Source organism: Trachurus japonicus, chromosome 10 (assembly GCF_045865225.1).
Source record: "Trachurus japonicus isolate A0001 chromosome 10, Traja_1.0".
Taxonomy (NCBI): Eukaryota; Metazoa; Chordata; class Actinopteri; order Carangiformes; family Carangidae; genus Trachurus; species Trachurus japonicus.
In genome coordinates this window covers 13,825,667-13,844,006 of record NC_140916.1, presented here as the reverse complement: position 1 = coordinate 13,844,006, position 18,340 = coordinate 13,825,667, and the positions used below count along the sequence as shown (strand labels likewise).

At 40.0% G+C, this 18,340-nt stretch overlaps 1 protein-coding gene across 2 annotated transcripts in view; it reads right to left on the bottom strand.

Annotated features, from left to right (window-relative positions):
* The window catches only part of diaph2 (diaphanous-related formin 2), a 345,696-nt gene that overhangs the window by 95,435 nt on the left and 231,921 nt on the right, over positions 1-18,340 (bottom strand). For both annotated transcript variants that reach the window (XM_085789352.1, XM_085789351.1), the window contains exon 26: positions 2,677-2,801. In XM_085789352.1, the coding sequence (XP_085645478.1) occupies positions 2,677-2,801 (125 nt within the window). The remainder of the gene's footprint in view (positions 1-2,676; positions 2,802-18,340) is intronic.

The window sequence follows — 18,340 nt, the reverse complement described above, 5'->3', positions numbered from 1 at the left end:
ACACATTACATTTAAAATACCTTGCAGTGACCACAGCCTCCTGAAATTAATCTCAAGAAAAAGCTGACAAGAGTCACAGTGAAACAGAGGCACATGTAGTCACCTACACACGCACTGTAAATTACTCTCTCCCTCTCTCTCGCTCGCTCCCTCCCTCCCTCTCTCTTTGTAACACTCACGCAAGCACGCAGCCGCACACACACAAACACAGACTGACTCATTCATCACAGTGCCCAACAGTCAAGACAACAGAGCTTCACTTAACTTTTTCAGGGTTGCTCAAGCATCAAATGCATGACTTTTAGCTGTTGTTGTTCTTCCATCTGTCATGCTTCAAGGAAAGAACATCCTTTTTTTAATCCCAGGGAAAAAAGTTTAAAAAGGTATGTTTGCCTTGACTCTACTATCTTATATGTACCAAAGGAAATGTCAACCCAAAATATACAGCACTGTATTTCACACTGTCCTTGTTCCAACACTTAGCTGTGCAACACAGATTAGAGTGCTACCTAAGCTCATTGCAAACACTGGTACTAAAAACCTCAGCAAATCAAGCACAGCCTCCGCTTTCTATCTCTTTATCTCTCTGTTTGCTCCATGTGTATGTGATTTAATTTCCATCACTGTGCTTGCTTTCAGAAAAGCAGCCCAACATCTGATATCTTAGGACGTTTAAAATGGTAGGAAATATTACCCTGGGTGACAGGCTTCAGAGAAGTGGGTTAAACCGAGACATATGTTTATACACACACACGCACAAATGTCCTACTGTAACAAATAAACCTACATCTTTTCCAGAGGCGCTGAGAAAATGTGATTGAATACTTCCAGTGTCCTTCTATTACAAGTTGACTTGGGAAATTAAGATAAAACACATCTGTTTCCGAACACGAGATAAAAGGAACTGAACCAGATTCATCCCACACAGTAGAAATAAAGCTTCCCTGACACCTTGTTATTATGACAGCATTATTATTAATTGTATCATTTTATTATACGCAGTAGATGAAGTGCAGATCAAACACTCCAGGGAGCTAACAGAAAGAACAAATGAGCATGAACTTTTCATAATTTGACTCTTTTCCGTTCCTCAATGTGTCTGCTTCCCGAAAAACTGAAAAGTGGCAATCACAATCTAAAGACCAGTATCACGAGAACAATTCTGTCACTTGCAAAAACAAGAGGAAGGAAGGTGCTGTACCATTAACCATTATGAAGACACTCAAAAATAGAACACCTACGGAGAATGAAAAAAGGGTGATTGTCATTACTGTCTTATTGATACCATCTTAAAGGGATAGTTCAACATTTGGGGGGGGGGGGGGGTTGATGAGTTTGATGAGGGAAACCAAGAAATTCAATTAGCCTCCGTAGCTCCGCCGTTCTAGAAATACCTTGCACCGACAATTAAAGGTAACAAACCTACTCCTAAGACTATAGGGATTATGGCAATGTTGAACTATCCCTTTAAATATGGCAAGGACCAAACTGGCTGTTATGAAATCCTGCTAAGCCTCGCGGCTCCAAAACTCAATCAGGTGAGAGAGAGAAAGGAGGAAGTGGGGTGTTTCAGGTCATGGCCAGCAAGCTTCTTTCTGCCACTCTCAAGGGAGGAACTCCAGACAGTGAGGGAGAGCCATGTTGCAGTATATCTACACTTCTCCATTTCCTCTCACTCAAGCCTCTAGTTCTCGAAGGACCCTGAGAATCAATACTGACATCGGGGTGCAGAACAGCTTTCTTGTCTGTCTGCTCTGCCTCCAAGCCACCACCAGGGAGGTCCCTGCTTCATCTTTTTTAATTATACAAATATAAGTGCCCTTCTTTGACTGAAAGCAGATTGTTAGTGTGTGAGTCAGATATTACACTTATACCACCCAATGTGCAAAGTCAACAGTAATAAATCTCAGACAAAAGGATGCAAAAATCAAGTTAAATACGCCTAACATTTGGAGACACCTACACTACTCACTTTTTAAGTTATTGCAGTTTTTCTTTCCTTATTTAATAATGGCAGAATGAGACTGCTGACTGTTTCTGGTGAAAGGAACCCAGGCCTCGGGGTATTGACAACAGACTTTATTTTCCACCATTGATCAAACCTATACAGTGAGAACCTTTCCTCTCAGAAAGGGCATTCACAAAAGTGCAGAGACATGGCTAATTCAATTTGGGAGCAGATATGCTTGGAAACACTCTGTTATCGAAACAGGAGAGGTGCCATGAGAGAAGATAGCGCACGGATGGTTGTGTGGAGAGGCTCGTGGCCGGTCAGGAGATGAAATCAGGGATAGGCGATAAGTTGGTGTGAGGGGCTAGAGCCCCTATTAGAGTCCCCCAGGGGACAGGCAGCAGTGGCAGAGTGCAGTAAAAATAGCTACAGGCATGATTTCACTCTTGGGACCCAGGGAGGAGTGAAGAGGGAGATCTGATCAACATCTCACAGCAAGGCAGCCAGATCCATTCCCTGAGATCCCTTGGGTGCCACCTATCACACCAAGTGACTTAAACTGCTTACCCACTGCCAGGCAGAACACAAACAGCACACAGCTCTGCCACCGCTGTCGACAAAATGCTTCATACAGTGCCCTACTATGGCAGGATATATGTTTCTGATAAAGTTGAAGAAAACTAGAAAACTGTGAGGCGTGAAAATGACCACATTAAAAAGGATATCGACATCTTTTCCACAAACTTATCTTGAGGGTCATCGGTTTTGGGGAAGTTCTCGATGTCGTTCTCAAGCCTCTGAATGTGACGCTCCATGGTCGTCAAACTGCTCTTTAAGATCTCAGCTGACACTGTTGAAAAAAAACAACAAAAAGATACACAATTTGGTGATTAGTAATGATCATCGGACTCATACTTGGTTCATTAAAGTGTGTTTGTTAATGGGACAAAAGAAAATCCACACAGATCTATGACTATTTTGAATTTAAAAAAAAAAAAAAAGCTGGAAAAAAACAGCTTTCACCGAGTTAGTGTTTGTATGTTGTGACACACTAACTCCTGCATAATCCATTCATGTGTGGCCTAGAAAGCCAGCACCTGCGAATGTGTGTGTGTGTGTGTCTACAGTGGCTCATTAATCAGTCTGTAATCACTGATTGCAGAGCTGCTGTGGATTCCACAGTATTCAGATCAGGCCTTTCAAGTGGAGACTTCAAACAGCAAGCAGCGTCTTAAGGGATCAGACAGGACAGGAGCATAGATGCAGTACCATGTTTAGGTTGCTGTTGAGGGTTTAGTCTTATTGACACACATGCACACAACTCCTTGCCCACACAAACATGGAGTTTTTAAAATAACTGGTCACAGAAAAGAAAAGAAAAAAGATAATTTAAAATGATAAGCAGCTGCTTATACATGTGCATTGATCCCTTTTTTGGACAGCATATAGTGAGATAGACAGGAAAGGGGGAGGCAGAGAGAGGGGGAATGACATGCAGGAAAGGTCTGCCCGACGTGGGATTCGAACTGGGGACGCCTGCGTTGAGGACTGTAGCCCCTACATGGGGCGGCCACCTTAACCACTGCGCCACGCACCGCCCCACATTGATCCCTTTAAAGATAGCCTGTCATATTGTCAGTACTTGAGTAATTTATTTAATTTCACAGGGTTTGTCAGTTCACTGCAATATTGACTGCATTACACACACTAGGGCACTTGGATAGCATGCAAGTGTAGTAAGATAGAAAGGAAAATGAAAAAAAAAAGTGTTTGGCAGTGGCTGGACCACTGAAAACCAAAATTAACACCTTAGTTTATCCTTATTATGTTCAAAACCAAAGTTGCACTGGACCAGAGATTGTGCTCATGTGAAAGATGAGAAGCCTGCACAGTTTCACACTAAGCCACATCCTCGCCCTGCTAGGTAAAAAGGTCATGGGGTCACCAAAATAATGATTTGGTTCATTTTTCCTTTAGTGAGTTGGGAGCTGCAGTTGTTGTTGGAAACTTGAATGCACACGGACGACATCCTTGAAAGAAGTGTTTAAAAAAATCTAGCTGAAATTATTTTTCGGCAATAGTTAGGAATTATGTTATTTTGATGCGTGCTTTAAATTTCTTGTGTCTGATTAATTAAAAAACATCTTTGGTCAATCCTCACCAGTGACTAGTTCATTCTTATTTACAACAATTCCTTGTGATTTTAGAAACACTAATTGATAAACCAAAATTGGCACCAAAAAGGACAGAGTGCTTTACCAACTTATACTGTTTATCTCACACGACCAAGATGTCTACAAGGTTAGTCCATCCACTAGACTGTAATTGAATTGCTGTGGGAGTGAGGAATGGGCTAATGGACAGGATGTCAAGAGACATGTCCTCGGTGACAAAAGGATCAACCTTGTCTTGCTGCACAATAATTCCATTGCTCAGATGTGCTCTCTTTCTCATTTCCTGGCTATAGAACTATGAAAGATGGAGCCTCACATACCCATCATACTGAAACAACCATCAACCCACCAACAAAAGTATCTAAAGCACATTCCCACTAGAAAACACATAAAGACGGACACACGCACTGTTTTCTGTGATCAATCTACAGTAGAAGCAATACAATAAGAGTAACGAGTGAGGTCACAGTCATTATTAGACTTTGGCCGGCTGGATGGATCCAGTGACTGGCAGATTCACAATTCCTCCTCCTCAATTCTCACAGAACTGACTCCAGGGGATGTCAGTGAGAAAACCACACTATCACATTGCCTGTTCCTCGTCTGATAGGACCTCTGAGATCCACATGCTGCTGTCACTATGATCTCAGCTCCACTAATGGTGAAAAGAGAAAATGAACAGCATGGGAGGTGGGCAGGATGCAAGAGAAGAAACAATTACTTTCTCACAAATTTATCACAAATCACCATTGGAAGGCCTTTGTTATCCATTGTGGCTTGTGATTCATGTAAGTGGTATGTGTGACCGGGTAATGATGTGGCTGAAACACTGATCATAGAAACCCTGTGAGCCAAGAAAGAGTTGGTCGAGCTAACTGGGATGGTGTTTCAGGGGAGCCATTTACAGGATCAGAGTGAAGCTATGGGACTACAATACTGACTATTGTTTCCATGGGAATTACTTCTCCTTGAGACTAACTGGCACACATGATGCTGGTAGTTGAAGTATAGATAGTGATTTTGTCTTCATACTGAACAAACTTATTCATATGTTGTTTATTCTACAGGCAATTTTATGGTTTTTAGAAATTCATATATATTTATTATATTGATGCTACACCTCCTTTGTTTAATAATCGAGCTTCTACATAATCTAGTATGGATCCTTTAGGGATATCATTAGTAAAATTACCACACAAATAATGCTGCTATTTTCAGGGGACAAAACATGGCAACACTGGCGCCTTCTGAATACACATTTCGAGAGGATCAGAGGAGAAAGAGAGAGGGTGGAGGGGGTTGTGCATTCTGTGTTTCCAGACAGAATCCTGAAACATGTGAATTATTCTAATGACTCGTGTTAGCATGGGCTGCCAGTGTCTTATAATGACATGCATAAAAAATAAAATGTCTTTGGATTTCCTAGTCAGAAACATGCCCTCCTCTTAAGTAACTTCTCACAAAAAAGTGAGCTGTCTGCTGCTGCATGCTTTAGTTGACTATGTTTTGTCAAACAACAAATAGATATGGCTGCAAAGACTGAGTGATGCATGGAGGAAAGAAAAGAGAACAACAAAGAAAAAAGCTATTCAAAAGACAAGAAGTTAACTTGTGTGAAAAACACAGACAGGGCGAAAAACTCCTGGTCAACATCCTTCAGTATTGATGGCTTCTGTAACTGGCCCTTGACACATTACTCATTCCTATGAACAAAAGACAGACATAAAGTATTTCATTAAGCTTTAGCCCCGTTTGCTTCAAATAAACTGCCAGACAAAAATACTACGTAGCTCAAAATACCAAATCAACCGCTATAATGTGAAGATGTCAACTTTATATTCAGTCATTTGTAGTAGGGGGCAATTTTCATTTTGATTTATAGACAATTATACAACAAGTAGTTCCGACCAAGCAATCTGATTGGTCAATAAGACATTTAGAACGTGCTCAAATCAGCATTACAGCACGGCTGACTCATCACTGAAAATATTACTTCGCCATGTCATGTTGTTTACACATCTCCATGGCAACATGGATTTTTCGTAATTTATTACTCGTGAAAATAAATCACAAACTACATTGACCTCCTGTAGGTTGTTCCTGACAGCTGCCAAAGTCACATTTATAGAACAATTATGTTATTTTATTTTTTGTTAATATATTGTAAACTTCCCCGTTACAGCAGAGAGGATTGTCTCCCTCCCATGTGTGTAACGTTACAAAGTCGGAGAGACACGAGTTGTGATCGCGGTGAATATGTTTTTTAAAATATGGCCTGGAGCTGAATATTTTCATTGGATAAAACGGAGGTGATTACCTGTATGTTTCTCTCTCTCCCTCTCTCTCGCTTGCGCCTTTTGGGCTTTTAAATAATCTGGAGTAATCGTTTGTCTTTCTCTATCAGCTGTGTCGGCGACACGGCGCTATAACTTCATTTACATGCAGAGTTTGCGGTTGTAGAAGCTACATCTGTGAAAGGAAAAAAACGGCATCTTTGTCATAACTTGTGCGAGTTTGTGCGGTGTTGATTTAGTTCGGGAAAGTCCGAGACCGCGTTAAAACATGAACGTCAGCTCAGAGTTCACTCATCTGGGACTAGAAAATCATTTCTGTTGCTAGGTCGTTACTAAGGTTCGGACTATTTGCTGTAGAGGTGAACTAGGTTCCATTACACATAGGAGTCTACTGACGTGACTGATTGTGTTTCAGTTATTAGTCAGACCCCATTTATTTCCATGGAAACGGGAAGCACACTCGCAAAAAACTTTACATTTTGAGAGCAAAACGTCCATCAACATGAATATTTATTTAATTATACGCTTTATTTTGTTGGTAATTGTTGTATAATCGCAATATTACCCTCGAGGGTGTGCTTAAACGTAATTTGAGCACTTCGGTGATGCTTGCGGACCTCGGCGCAAGCGCCTCGGTCCTGACCGCATCACCGTCGTGCTCAAATGACGTTAAAGCACACCCTCTCGGGTAATATTGCTTAAATAATACCAATCTTTCATCCAGTGCTCCTGCAATGCCGCCAAAGGTTACAAAGGAAATTGAGATTTATTTTCAACGTTGCTGCCAAAGTAGCATAAAAGATCAAGTTTTAAATAATCTACACACTAGTGAAAACAAAGACAAATGTAACATAAAACCAGGGAGGAAGGTCGTTCATAAACGCATTCATCATCTTATCCAAGTAAAGTATGTTTGAGGTTATGCAGATACTGTAGGGAGATGAGTAGGACAGAAAGACAAACATAAGAGATGCGTAGAGACAGTGGAAATGCACTGACAATTAAGGGTATGTATGTGGATGTGCGTGCTGCTTCTATAGTTTTTCACTGCAAAATTAAGTCGTAGTAGAAAAAGAAACAAAAACGTTTACCACCAAATCTTCCTCACAACTTTCATATTGTATCAAATGAACAAACAAAAGGAAAAAAAAATAATATAAAAAAAGATTAATTAATAAATGATGAATTTATCAGTAATAGCTGAATAAGTCATTACACTACCAGTATTTACATTATCACAGCATTACTCTAAATGTATGTGGCTTTGATAATATCATATGTGAACAGGCTTCGAAGCTCTAGAGATTATAGATGTTAAATCCTTAAAGATCATGAAGAAGTAATCGTACCACAGCTTGTTATCTCCCCCCAATCCTCCTCTCACAACCTCTCTGCATAGAGTAAAGCAAAGATGACCTTGAGGGGACTCTACACATGACCAGATATACATAATGTCAGCTGGAAAGCATCTTCATCACATCGGGGTAAAATTGGCTATTGATTGCACAGACAATACCAAGGCATTTATAAATCTCATGTCTGTTTCACAACCTTTGGTACAAATTAAAATTATTAAAACACCCCAACGCTTCTTTAAAATGACACCAAATTATGTTTCCAATGTTTACCAATGATTTAAAAAAAAAAAAAAAAATCATGCTTTGTCTTTTTTCATTTAGCTGTTGGTGGCACCTCAAAAAGTGAATAGGAGATGAAGTGGGAGGCAGACTAGAGAACAGCAGAGGAAAGAGACAAAAGGATAAACACAAGTCTATGTGTTCCCCTTTCAGCAGGAATCAAAGCAGCTCCAGTTGCAGGAGTGAAAGTGATATTGTTGCTGTGGCAAAGCAGTCACATTGTTCTTTCTGATTACCTCCGTTCATGTGATGTTAAAAACAGCAGGCAGGAGAAAGTGGCAAATGAGGATATTTAATGGACACAAAAACAGAGAGATGGTGGGAACCTTTATTTTGCATTAACTGTAAACATTGTGTCAAAGACTTCACCGATGTAATATAGAAATTTGATCATCTTGTTTTGATTTTCGGAGCTGAACTTTGTCAGGATAAATTATTTCAAGTTACAGATCTGTTATGTAAATAATTTAATGGAATAGTTACGTTTTATTATAAATAATGACAGACACAGAATAAATAAGAATATCAGGGAATACTACAATATAGACAATGCAATTAAATTGACTCATAGGACGCAAATTCACACTAAGCACAATTGCAATTTCCCATCAATGTTGCACTAATTGCGTGCACATTAAAGGGTAAATCCCTTTTACTTTTGCTCTATTTCCTCTTTTAATTTGCATTTTCCTTAAGCCCCCTATGTAACAGAACTGTTATCATAATGAAGGATTTCTTTCTCTGATTAGAACTGATGCCCCCCCCAGGAGCAAAACCATAAGGCTGAAATATGTAGTGCTTAATCTGCAAATACGTACTGCAGATGATGACCACAAACTCCAGTCTTTTTTAATAAATCAAGATGCAGTACATATAAGGAATATAATTATTCTCTAATATGACAAAATACTGAAAAAGAAACCATTTAATGCAGTGCTGATGAAAAGGCTGAATGATGAGATTCATTTCTGTTACATTATTTCATACCACTAGCAACATTACTTACAGTACATTGGCATTGCTTTTGTATTAATTACTGTAACAGTAATTATTCCAGCTACAGTTCACTGGATTGTAGTACAAATCAGTATTTAATGTCTCTCATTCCTATCCAACACTCCAATCTATAAAAACTATGTTCGGCTAAAAGACAAAAAAAAAGAGCATGACAGCTCTAACATCCAATACTTTTTTAAAGAGCAAAAACTATGATGGAAAGGAGAGGAGCACATGGACATTAACCCTAGAAGAATAAAATGTGACAGACAAAATCTTAAAATTACAGCATTTGAATGGAAGTATGGGCTGGAGCCAAAGAGTACAAGTACAGCCAGACACCAAAAAACCACACTTTACTGTACCTCACACTCTGGGAGGAGGCCTTGTTTACAATTGGGGTCATGTCTGTGAGACTTTATTGCTTTTGGCAGCCATCAGAGCTACAGCCCAGTGCCAGATCTCTGGAGGAATTACAAATGGAGTCAATTACAATATATTTTGATGCATGGGAAAGTTTAGACATTGACCTGGGGTGATGACAATTCCCTTGGAAGTGCTGAGGAAATCAGTCAGGGTGATACGCTGGTGCTATATGAGTTTCTACCCTCCGCAATAAGAAAATCAACGGGGTGCAGTGGTTTACTTCATTCTCCAGACAATCAACCATTTCAATGCTTGTCATGCACTTACTTGAAGATGGTTATTTCTCTTTGCTAAGTCATATTTTTCTGTTATATTCTTATGATCCACATCTGATGTCACAGTAGGAACCGGAGGGTATGAGTTATCAGTATACAAGTGGGTGGCGCTGTGTTTTTTTTAAGGCCTGAGAGACAATGGGAGATGAGTGACCATAGCCTGAGGAGCCACGTTTGTGTTGTCTGTTTTCATGCATGTTTGCACATACTGTACCAGTGTCAGTGTTGCATTGGCTATTGAAATGAGTGAGCTGTCAAGTGAAATAGATGGGCTGGCTGGAGGATATTTTTGAATATAAACGCAACTCTATCCCCATCAAGGTAAATGAACAGATGCATTCTCTCAGGTATCTTTGTGAAAGCCACATATGCTAGGACAACAGTTAATTAATTACAGATCGCTAATGACTGTTTGGTGCCTAAACAGCAGAAAACCAATGCATTAGTTTAATAATGAATGATCCTGCTCTTAATTTTTAATTCCCATATTCTTGAAAACATGGGTTTTGACAAAAAAAAGAAAAGAAACATGAGCCATTAATGTTACAGCAAAATTATGTGCTTCGTTATGTTGAGTACACCAAAGAGGAGTGTGTTCACAGGAACAAGGAGATTCTGTAGGCAGGGGAAGGAGAGGACTTGTGTGAGTGCAGTAGACAGGGGAGATGCTCAGTGATGGGGGTGTGGTGATCATAATAGCCTGCAGAGGTTGACTCATGCCTCTAACCTCATTCACAACTTCAAAGTAACACCTTATCACATAGCCTTGCCTATTTCACCTGACACCTCTAAGGGACACACTTCACTTGACATTTCTAGATCTAAGAGACCCAAAACCTTACTTGACTTATTGACTAGCCTGAGATTTGCTAAATACAGAGCCAAGAAATGGCACAATCACAGTAGGCAGGATGATCTAAATAAATGAACAAGTCTCACGGCAGTAGCATTTGTCTCACAATTAAAAATTACATACAAAAAAAAAACATCTACTAAATTAAGCAGAAACAAAATAATAATTCATATTATAAGTACATGAATTAATATGCAGTCGCTGCTGGAAGCCATTACCAATGTGTAATCCTGAAGAGTGGTTTCTCATAAATAGTCAAGATGCAAGGAGATTTGTGTAGTGTGCAGTGTTGACTGGCTTTGCTTTGGAAAAGCAATACAAAAAAATGTGACTTTAAGTTGTTGTTGTTTTTTTTCTTCTTTTTGTGGCATGATAACTCTGTGGGTTCAGGGACAGCCTTTTGATAAAGTTCATTATTCAGTAATTCATAACTATCCTCCATTTCATTTGCAGTTCTGTAAAGAATCAAAGATCAGGGGTGGCTTGAACTACAGCAGATACCGGTAGTTTGAACATTCTGGAAATACTGAAGCTCAATACCAACACCTCACCTGCATCTGCTGCATTGTACAGTACATCCACTGGCATTGCTGTTCTAACCTTTGATTACCTTTTTTTCTGTTAATATTATTTTCTATGTCTGTGCATTTTCGTTTTAAACTGTAAACTGTCTTGTCTGTAACAACATCTATTGCACATCTGTCCGTCCTGGGTGAGGGATCCCTCCTCTGTTGCTCACCCTGAGGTTTCTCAGATTTTTCTCTGTCAAAAGGGTTTTCTATGGAGTTTTTCCTCAGTCGATGTGAGGGTCTAAGGACAGAGGATGTTGTTATGATGCTATGTAAAGCCCTTTGAGACAAACTGTTTGTAAAAACCGGGATATACAAATAAAATTGCCTTGCCTTGCCTTTTGAGAAAAATTAGCGCACATTTGAGGAGTGGTGGATTATAGCATCATCAAGGTGAACTAGCTGGTAATGAGTGAGGTACATTTTTCCCCCTCTTTATTTCCCTCAATACATATTCACTTCTACCCCCCCACCCCCCCACCCCCACCCCCATTCCCTTCTTACAGTGTGTCTTAGTCACTCTTTGTTCTCATCCTTTCTCTGACTCTGCCTTTCCCCTCCTGTTATTTGACTGTTATGTTCCCATTTGTAGCTCAAGAGCTCCCTCTGTGAGAGATTCAGTTGCCAGACAGAGGGAACTCTTCATGGGCATGTTTACACTATTCCTACCCATTTTAACTCATTTAAATATATTTTTTTCAATTGAGGGCTGATGAGTTTTAGTATTCCAAAACAGTTACTAAATAAAACTGAGTATAAAAAAATACAATAAAAATACAAATACTTGTTTTAACTAAATCAACAAAGGGATGATTTGTTTGGCATCATTTCTACTGACTCAGTGTAAAAACACTGACAATGCTTGAATGAAACAGAAAAAGCAATACTGTATGGTGTAAAGCAATGAGGAAAGACATCATAACTGCCTGATTTTAGTTATATATTCTGTAACAAAATGTAAAGTGGCACACAGACTCTAACCATACTCTCAGTTGAGAAAACTGACACATACTATATGGTTGTTTCCACCTTAAACTCAGATAAGTAAATGTTGATTTCCCATGGACACATTCCTGAATTTCATGATTTTTCTTTCTTTATAACTTAATTTGGTCAAATGTGTCTGTTCCAATCATCACTTGTACTCATGCACATATCACAGAAATTAGATTTCCCAATGCTTAACTGTCTGCACGTGTGGTGATGCATGACTCACAACGAGAGTGTGAGTGTGGGTGATGACTCAAGCACTGTTTGCCTCCCTCTCTTCTGTTTGTTGATGAATAGGTTTATAGATACTTGTCCCCTGCCACACCACATATGATTGACCTGTAACAGCACAGTACACTAGTCATTTAACTTGTGTCTTTTTTTTTTTACAAATGGGTCAATGCTTTGTTTTAGTTTTTTGAAAGGGATGTGATTGTCTTGTGTATTGGGGTCATCTACATGCTTGATAAAAATATGTTTTTTTATTTTGAATAATAAAGGAACTACTAGGTTTAGATTAGGTTAATCGTTTTTAGCCCAGAGACTACAGTATAAGCTTATCCTAGCATCAAGACAAAAACAAGAAAATCAGCCTCTAGCAGCATCACGCCTGCACCGGAAATGTTACAGTACCGGCTGACCAGTAGCCTAGTTAGCATTAGCAATGTTACCATACCGGCTGTCCATTAGTTAGCATTAGCAACATTACAGTACCGGCTGACCGTTAGTTAGCATTAGCAAACATTTACCATACCAGTCCAAAGGAAAGCAGCAACCTCTGCGTGGCTTTTGAGCACCTTTGCTTCCTTAAGTTGGCATCAACGCTCAAAGGCTTGGCCGATGTTCACTCCAATCCTGCTTTGTTTTTGGTCTGCTTGAATTTGAGAAATATAACGCCGGGACGATGCCATTTCTCCACAGAGCTATCACGATCTGGCACCCCCTGAGCTCCGCCTCACGTGACATCAACGTACTAATGCTGTTGGCGCGATCATTTCATGTCAATGTTGCCAATGTAACCAGATGTAAATATTTCTACATTTTGGATTATGTCTTGGGTCATGACCTCCAAGCAGCCACACTACCCAGCAGTCCAGTGGTCCACCGATGTGGAATATCAATTAATAATCACTCCACTTGATTTACACCATCCATCCATGGAGACAGCAATCCTTTACATTTCCAAGCATTGCTCTGTGAACTCTGGCAATCATGCCAATTGCTGCCATCGCTTTCCCTGATTATTGATGAGATTTGTATGGAAATTGTGCATTCACTGAAGGAGAGAAGGCACACAGACTCTTCTTGATTGGCTTAAGCTGAGCAGTCATACTGAAGAGGAATCCGTCAGATGGTAGGTCACATCCCCTCAGCATATTGGTTTTATCTTCCAGCGCAGATGACTGGTTATGGTGGTTCCCTAACAACAGAAGTGGAGCAGGGGATGGAGAAGTAACTGAATGCATTAAATACTGACTGGAAGATGTGGAACTGGGTACAAAGTATTTGGTAGTGGCAGCAGGGATGCATTTTGAATTATTTAGTTAAAGGCACAGTGAATGCAGAAGAGATGTGTTAAAACCATCAGTCTGACCTTTGCAACTCATAGATGAGCATTCGAAGCAGCTAACTGACAAGAGTATTAGATCAAAAACAAGTCCTTCTTTCCTTTAAAGCTCCTTTGCATCAATTGGAAGAAAAATGTGTGCTCATGTTTAAACTAATTGACAATAGATATGCATATAGTTTCTAAAAAATGAGCACTCATTCAGGTTACATATACTTGTTCCACTTTTGGATGTAGCTGTGCTGTGACCTACATGTAACTACCTAAATTAGGATTTCCTGTGTCCCTATATCACATTAATGAAGTAGATGCGGAGAGATTCATATCCCTTACACGGTGAGAAAGGTCAGATCAATTCTCCCACCGACCATATCTGTCTTCATTTACTGAAGCAGGCAGCAGAGAAAGACCTCACAGAACATAACATATCTTTCAGAAACACATGTTTAGGTAAGTGTACAATCATGAAGTAGTTGAGCATGGATGTGTTCAGTATTCATTTGGCTGGAGTGTCGACATGTCTTTTGTTTTCCATCCACACAAGACAAGGAGACTTGGTACGCACGACTGCTAAGCCATAAACACAGCCCCTTTCCACCTCAGGCAATCCTTAAACTTATCAGCAGTGTAATGAGACTTTCGAGCTGGAAGATGAATTAACTGGCTGATTTTCTTGTTTTATACCCCCCATCCCCACCCCCACCCCCTCCCACACTCATTCACACACACATAGAATCTGAATAGAGCATCTGGAGCATCCAGGAGTGTGATGCACCACGACCAAAGCACACAGAAAACATACATGGGTGAAAAACGGAGTATCTGATTGGGCTACACTGAAGCAGTATGCAACAATCAGCACCTTGTATTAATGAACAAAACAAGAAAAAAACCTGAAAGTAGGCATAGCCTCTGGCCTATGTAAGAACTGGTTCCGGTTCCGGTTTGTCAAAACCATTGTGATAATATGCCTTGTATCAACTCAATGCTGACATGTTTTTTTTTTTGACAGTTGTATATTATTAAAAAAATAATATCAAACTCACGCATCTATGCTACTGGAAAAGGAGCAAGCCTGGGCTTTATTCATGCAACCCTGAAACAACTGCACTTTATTGTACACTTCTCTTACAGCCATTTTGTCTATTGCTGGTACATATTGCCAACATCTATAACCATCCTACTGTATGCAACTACAAGACCTATACTACAGACACAAATGATAAAGATTAAACTGTTTGTATCTCACATTTAAATAATACTCTGACCATGATAACCAGCATACATAACTCAACCCTGTCTGACAAAGAAGGCTAAAGTAAAAACTGAATATAGTCTAACCTTTTTTACAGTCAAAACCAGATTATGCAAATGACACCCTGCATTGTTACAATAGGCCATACTGTATTCTATTTTAACCACCGAACTAACCAGGAACAAAGCCAAAATCATTTTGTCCTGACGTACAGTACAGCACACATGCCTGACTCAGGCAGATTTTGTCAAATACATTCTGTGGTCTAAGTGAGTCAATATCTATAAAGAGTGTTCAATAGTTATAAAAATGTTTGGCTTCAGTATCTGCAGCCACATATTTTGTTTAAGAGAAAATGTTAAAGAAAGCTGCCCCACCCAAGGACACCAAACTTTACGCAAAAGCAAAAAAAAAAAAAGCAAAAAAAAAAGAAAAGTTATATTAACGACAGAAAATAGTGGCAGTCAAACACTGTCTAAGTTGGTGGTGTTCCAGTGTAACCCTAATCACAATAATGATACATCTGGACTGAATTTTGCCGCATTTGGCCTCACACTACAAAACCTGGGGGGTTAAAACCCAAAAAAGAAGAATGAAAAAAAAAAAAAAAGGTTTTGTCAGTTTAGTCAACACAGTATGGGCTAAGATGAGGCCTATGTTAGTGGCCAGTTAAGAGTAAAGTGTATCAAGTGTTAGGTGCCCAAGGACTGGCAAAAACATTGTGAGACTAGAACTGCAAGAGGCATACAGTACAATACCCAGGTGTTTGTGTTGTTATCTTGTAGCCAGAGGTAGCTTCACTGTGTGCTCCCATTTAGCTGTTACTTAGGGCTAGTAGTTTTGTAGCTTGGAGCCAATCAGCCTATTGTAATAACCAACAGCTTTAGGCTTTGCTGAAAGCTGTGTCTGCCCTGAATGTACAGTACTACTCCATGAATATAGGTCACCAAGGAAATGAAATTTTAACCTTCAAAATACCTGGAAGACTGTATGTTTACGAAACAAAGCCTGAGGGGGATCATCATTACAAAATGAGTTCAGTCACTGGAGAGACTCTTTTCTGGAGGCTAATTTAAGGTGGACTTTCCTGGATTTAAACTACATTTTAACAATGTCTCTCAATGCTATCTGGTTTAAGCAGTAAATGGTAGATGTAACCAGTTTAAATGAAACCTGAGACTATTTACAGTAAGCCCCCTATACGATATAAGTAGCCTTTGATTTGCTGGGTGCTGATGATGGGAGTTAGTGAAGAAATGTGGAACATGATAACTGAAGAGTTTTGACTTTTCACATAAAAAAGACGCACAGTGGGGAAAATCACACTTGTATTGTACTGAAAGGGCCATCTTTCATGTCAACTGTTGAGTGCATGTGGTCAGAACTCGAAGGTAAAGTGGGAGGTGATAAAGAAAAAAACAAAGGGGGGAAGGTATCAAGGGAACTTACTGAGGCGTGTGGTTAATGTCCATGCTTTGTATCCATAGTCAAATCCAGACACTCAGGATACAGCTTGTTCCTGCTAGCAGTGACTCAGTGAGGTGAATATTCTCTTCTAAGCACTTTTGAAAAAGCATTGGGAGGTTAAGGTTTGGATACTTATTTTCCCTCACACACTATTTCAGCACTGTGGGCTCAGGGATAGCCAGCATGGTACCACATTGTAGAGATCTATAAGGCATGCTTGAAAAGAACCGGGATGAGTCTTTCCCGCACTTGATTAAGTCAACTTGGAAACATAGCTCAAGGGCAAAAAAAGGGATTATCATTGTCTTCCTCAAAGATGGAAGCTTTAAATGTGCCCATAAAATTACTGGAGTCATTGTCATTCCCTGCTAATGGTCTGCCTGATTAGCTACAAGGCTATTGTCCACCTTCTACAGGAACAGGTGCACTGCATTTAGGTGGCCATCTCAGATAACGACGGGTGTAGCAGAGTCTGCACACTCCACTGAGTATGTGGTGGTTCACAACATGAGGTCCTCATTGGACAGGCTATCCTGGAACAGAGATTCTTAAGACTAAGCCATAAGCCAGGGTCACACAAGCTGTGTGAGACTGCATATTCAAGTCCAAAGCAGACCAAACACACTGTATGAGCATCCGCTGCCAAGGTTTTACACTCACAGCAGCACTCGACCAGTGGCAAATTATCTCTGGTGGTGTAGGGGAAAGCCTTGGCAGAGGACAGTCTGTGACAATAAAACTATTTCGCTGCTGAGTCTTCAGTACTATAAGATGACTAAAAGAATTTCTACTGGATGTGATTAGTGTATCTGACAGTCCATATACACAATGCATCTATTGTCTTTCCCTCAGAGTGAAGTGGTTAAAAATTGCTTTGACAGCTGCTGGCTCCGCCACTGTAGTCATAAAATGTGATTAATATTTGGATACAAGTTAATCAATAGGCAAAATATAATTCCAGTTAGCAGCTGGCTGGTGTGAAAGCTGTCTCCTGGCAGCAAGTTTGAGCTACAGTAGCTATAGCTGGCTATATGGTGACACAAAGACTCGGTTCTCTGAAAGGCTAGTGAAAAGAATAACAGGAGATTCATTGTACTGAAGAATGCGCAGGATCAATAAAGTTCAATGTATGTGATTCTGTTTGGAGAAAGGAACCAACTGAGCTCTGTTGTGACTACCATATATTAGGAAATAACATCCTGCCACTTCACACAGATCTCATGACTGCCCGTCATGGCCAGTGAAATGACAGGGAGATATCTGTGTAGAGGCTCACAATGACAACAGTGCATTTGAAGAGCATTGCATTCAAAACTTTTTCCTCCTGAATATAACAATAATAATCATAAAAATAAAGATGGACAAAGGCACAGCAATATAGAAAGCTGCAAAACTGAGGCAGAGGCCTCTCCAGGTGAAACAAAGTGTACAGGGGAAGCTGGAAACAATAATGGGCTGACATGAAATATAATCCCCTCTGTCTGCGATTTTATTGGCAGGCCCTCCAAAGAATGGTGGCTCCCCTATTATGACTTAACACATCAAAATCGCAGCATAGCACACACAGAAAAGGCCACCTGATGATAAACACAGCAGACATCGTCAGAGGCTTTATCTCGTGGCTGCCTGCAGCTCAACACGGGTTCAATTTGGCCCACAACAATCGATTCTGTCCCTCCTTACCTCTGCTTCAGCTGGTGGAATAAAAACAGACCTTTCTGTAAAGAGCAGGTCTCAGCTGGTATGCCATGTCAAGGCAAACGGGAGGAGAAGTAGGGACAGCGATACCTGTATTGTGGTTGACCATCAAACTGACTTGCAGGTGTTCGCACTACATTTTGATCAGTGTCACAGTAGCAGAGCTAATATCAACTTTTACTATTACA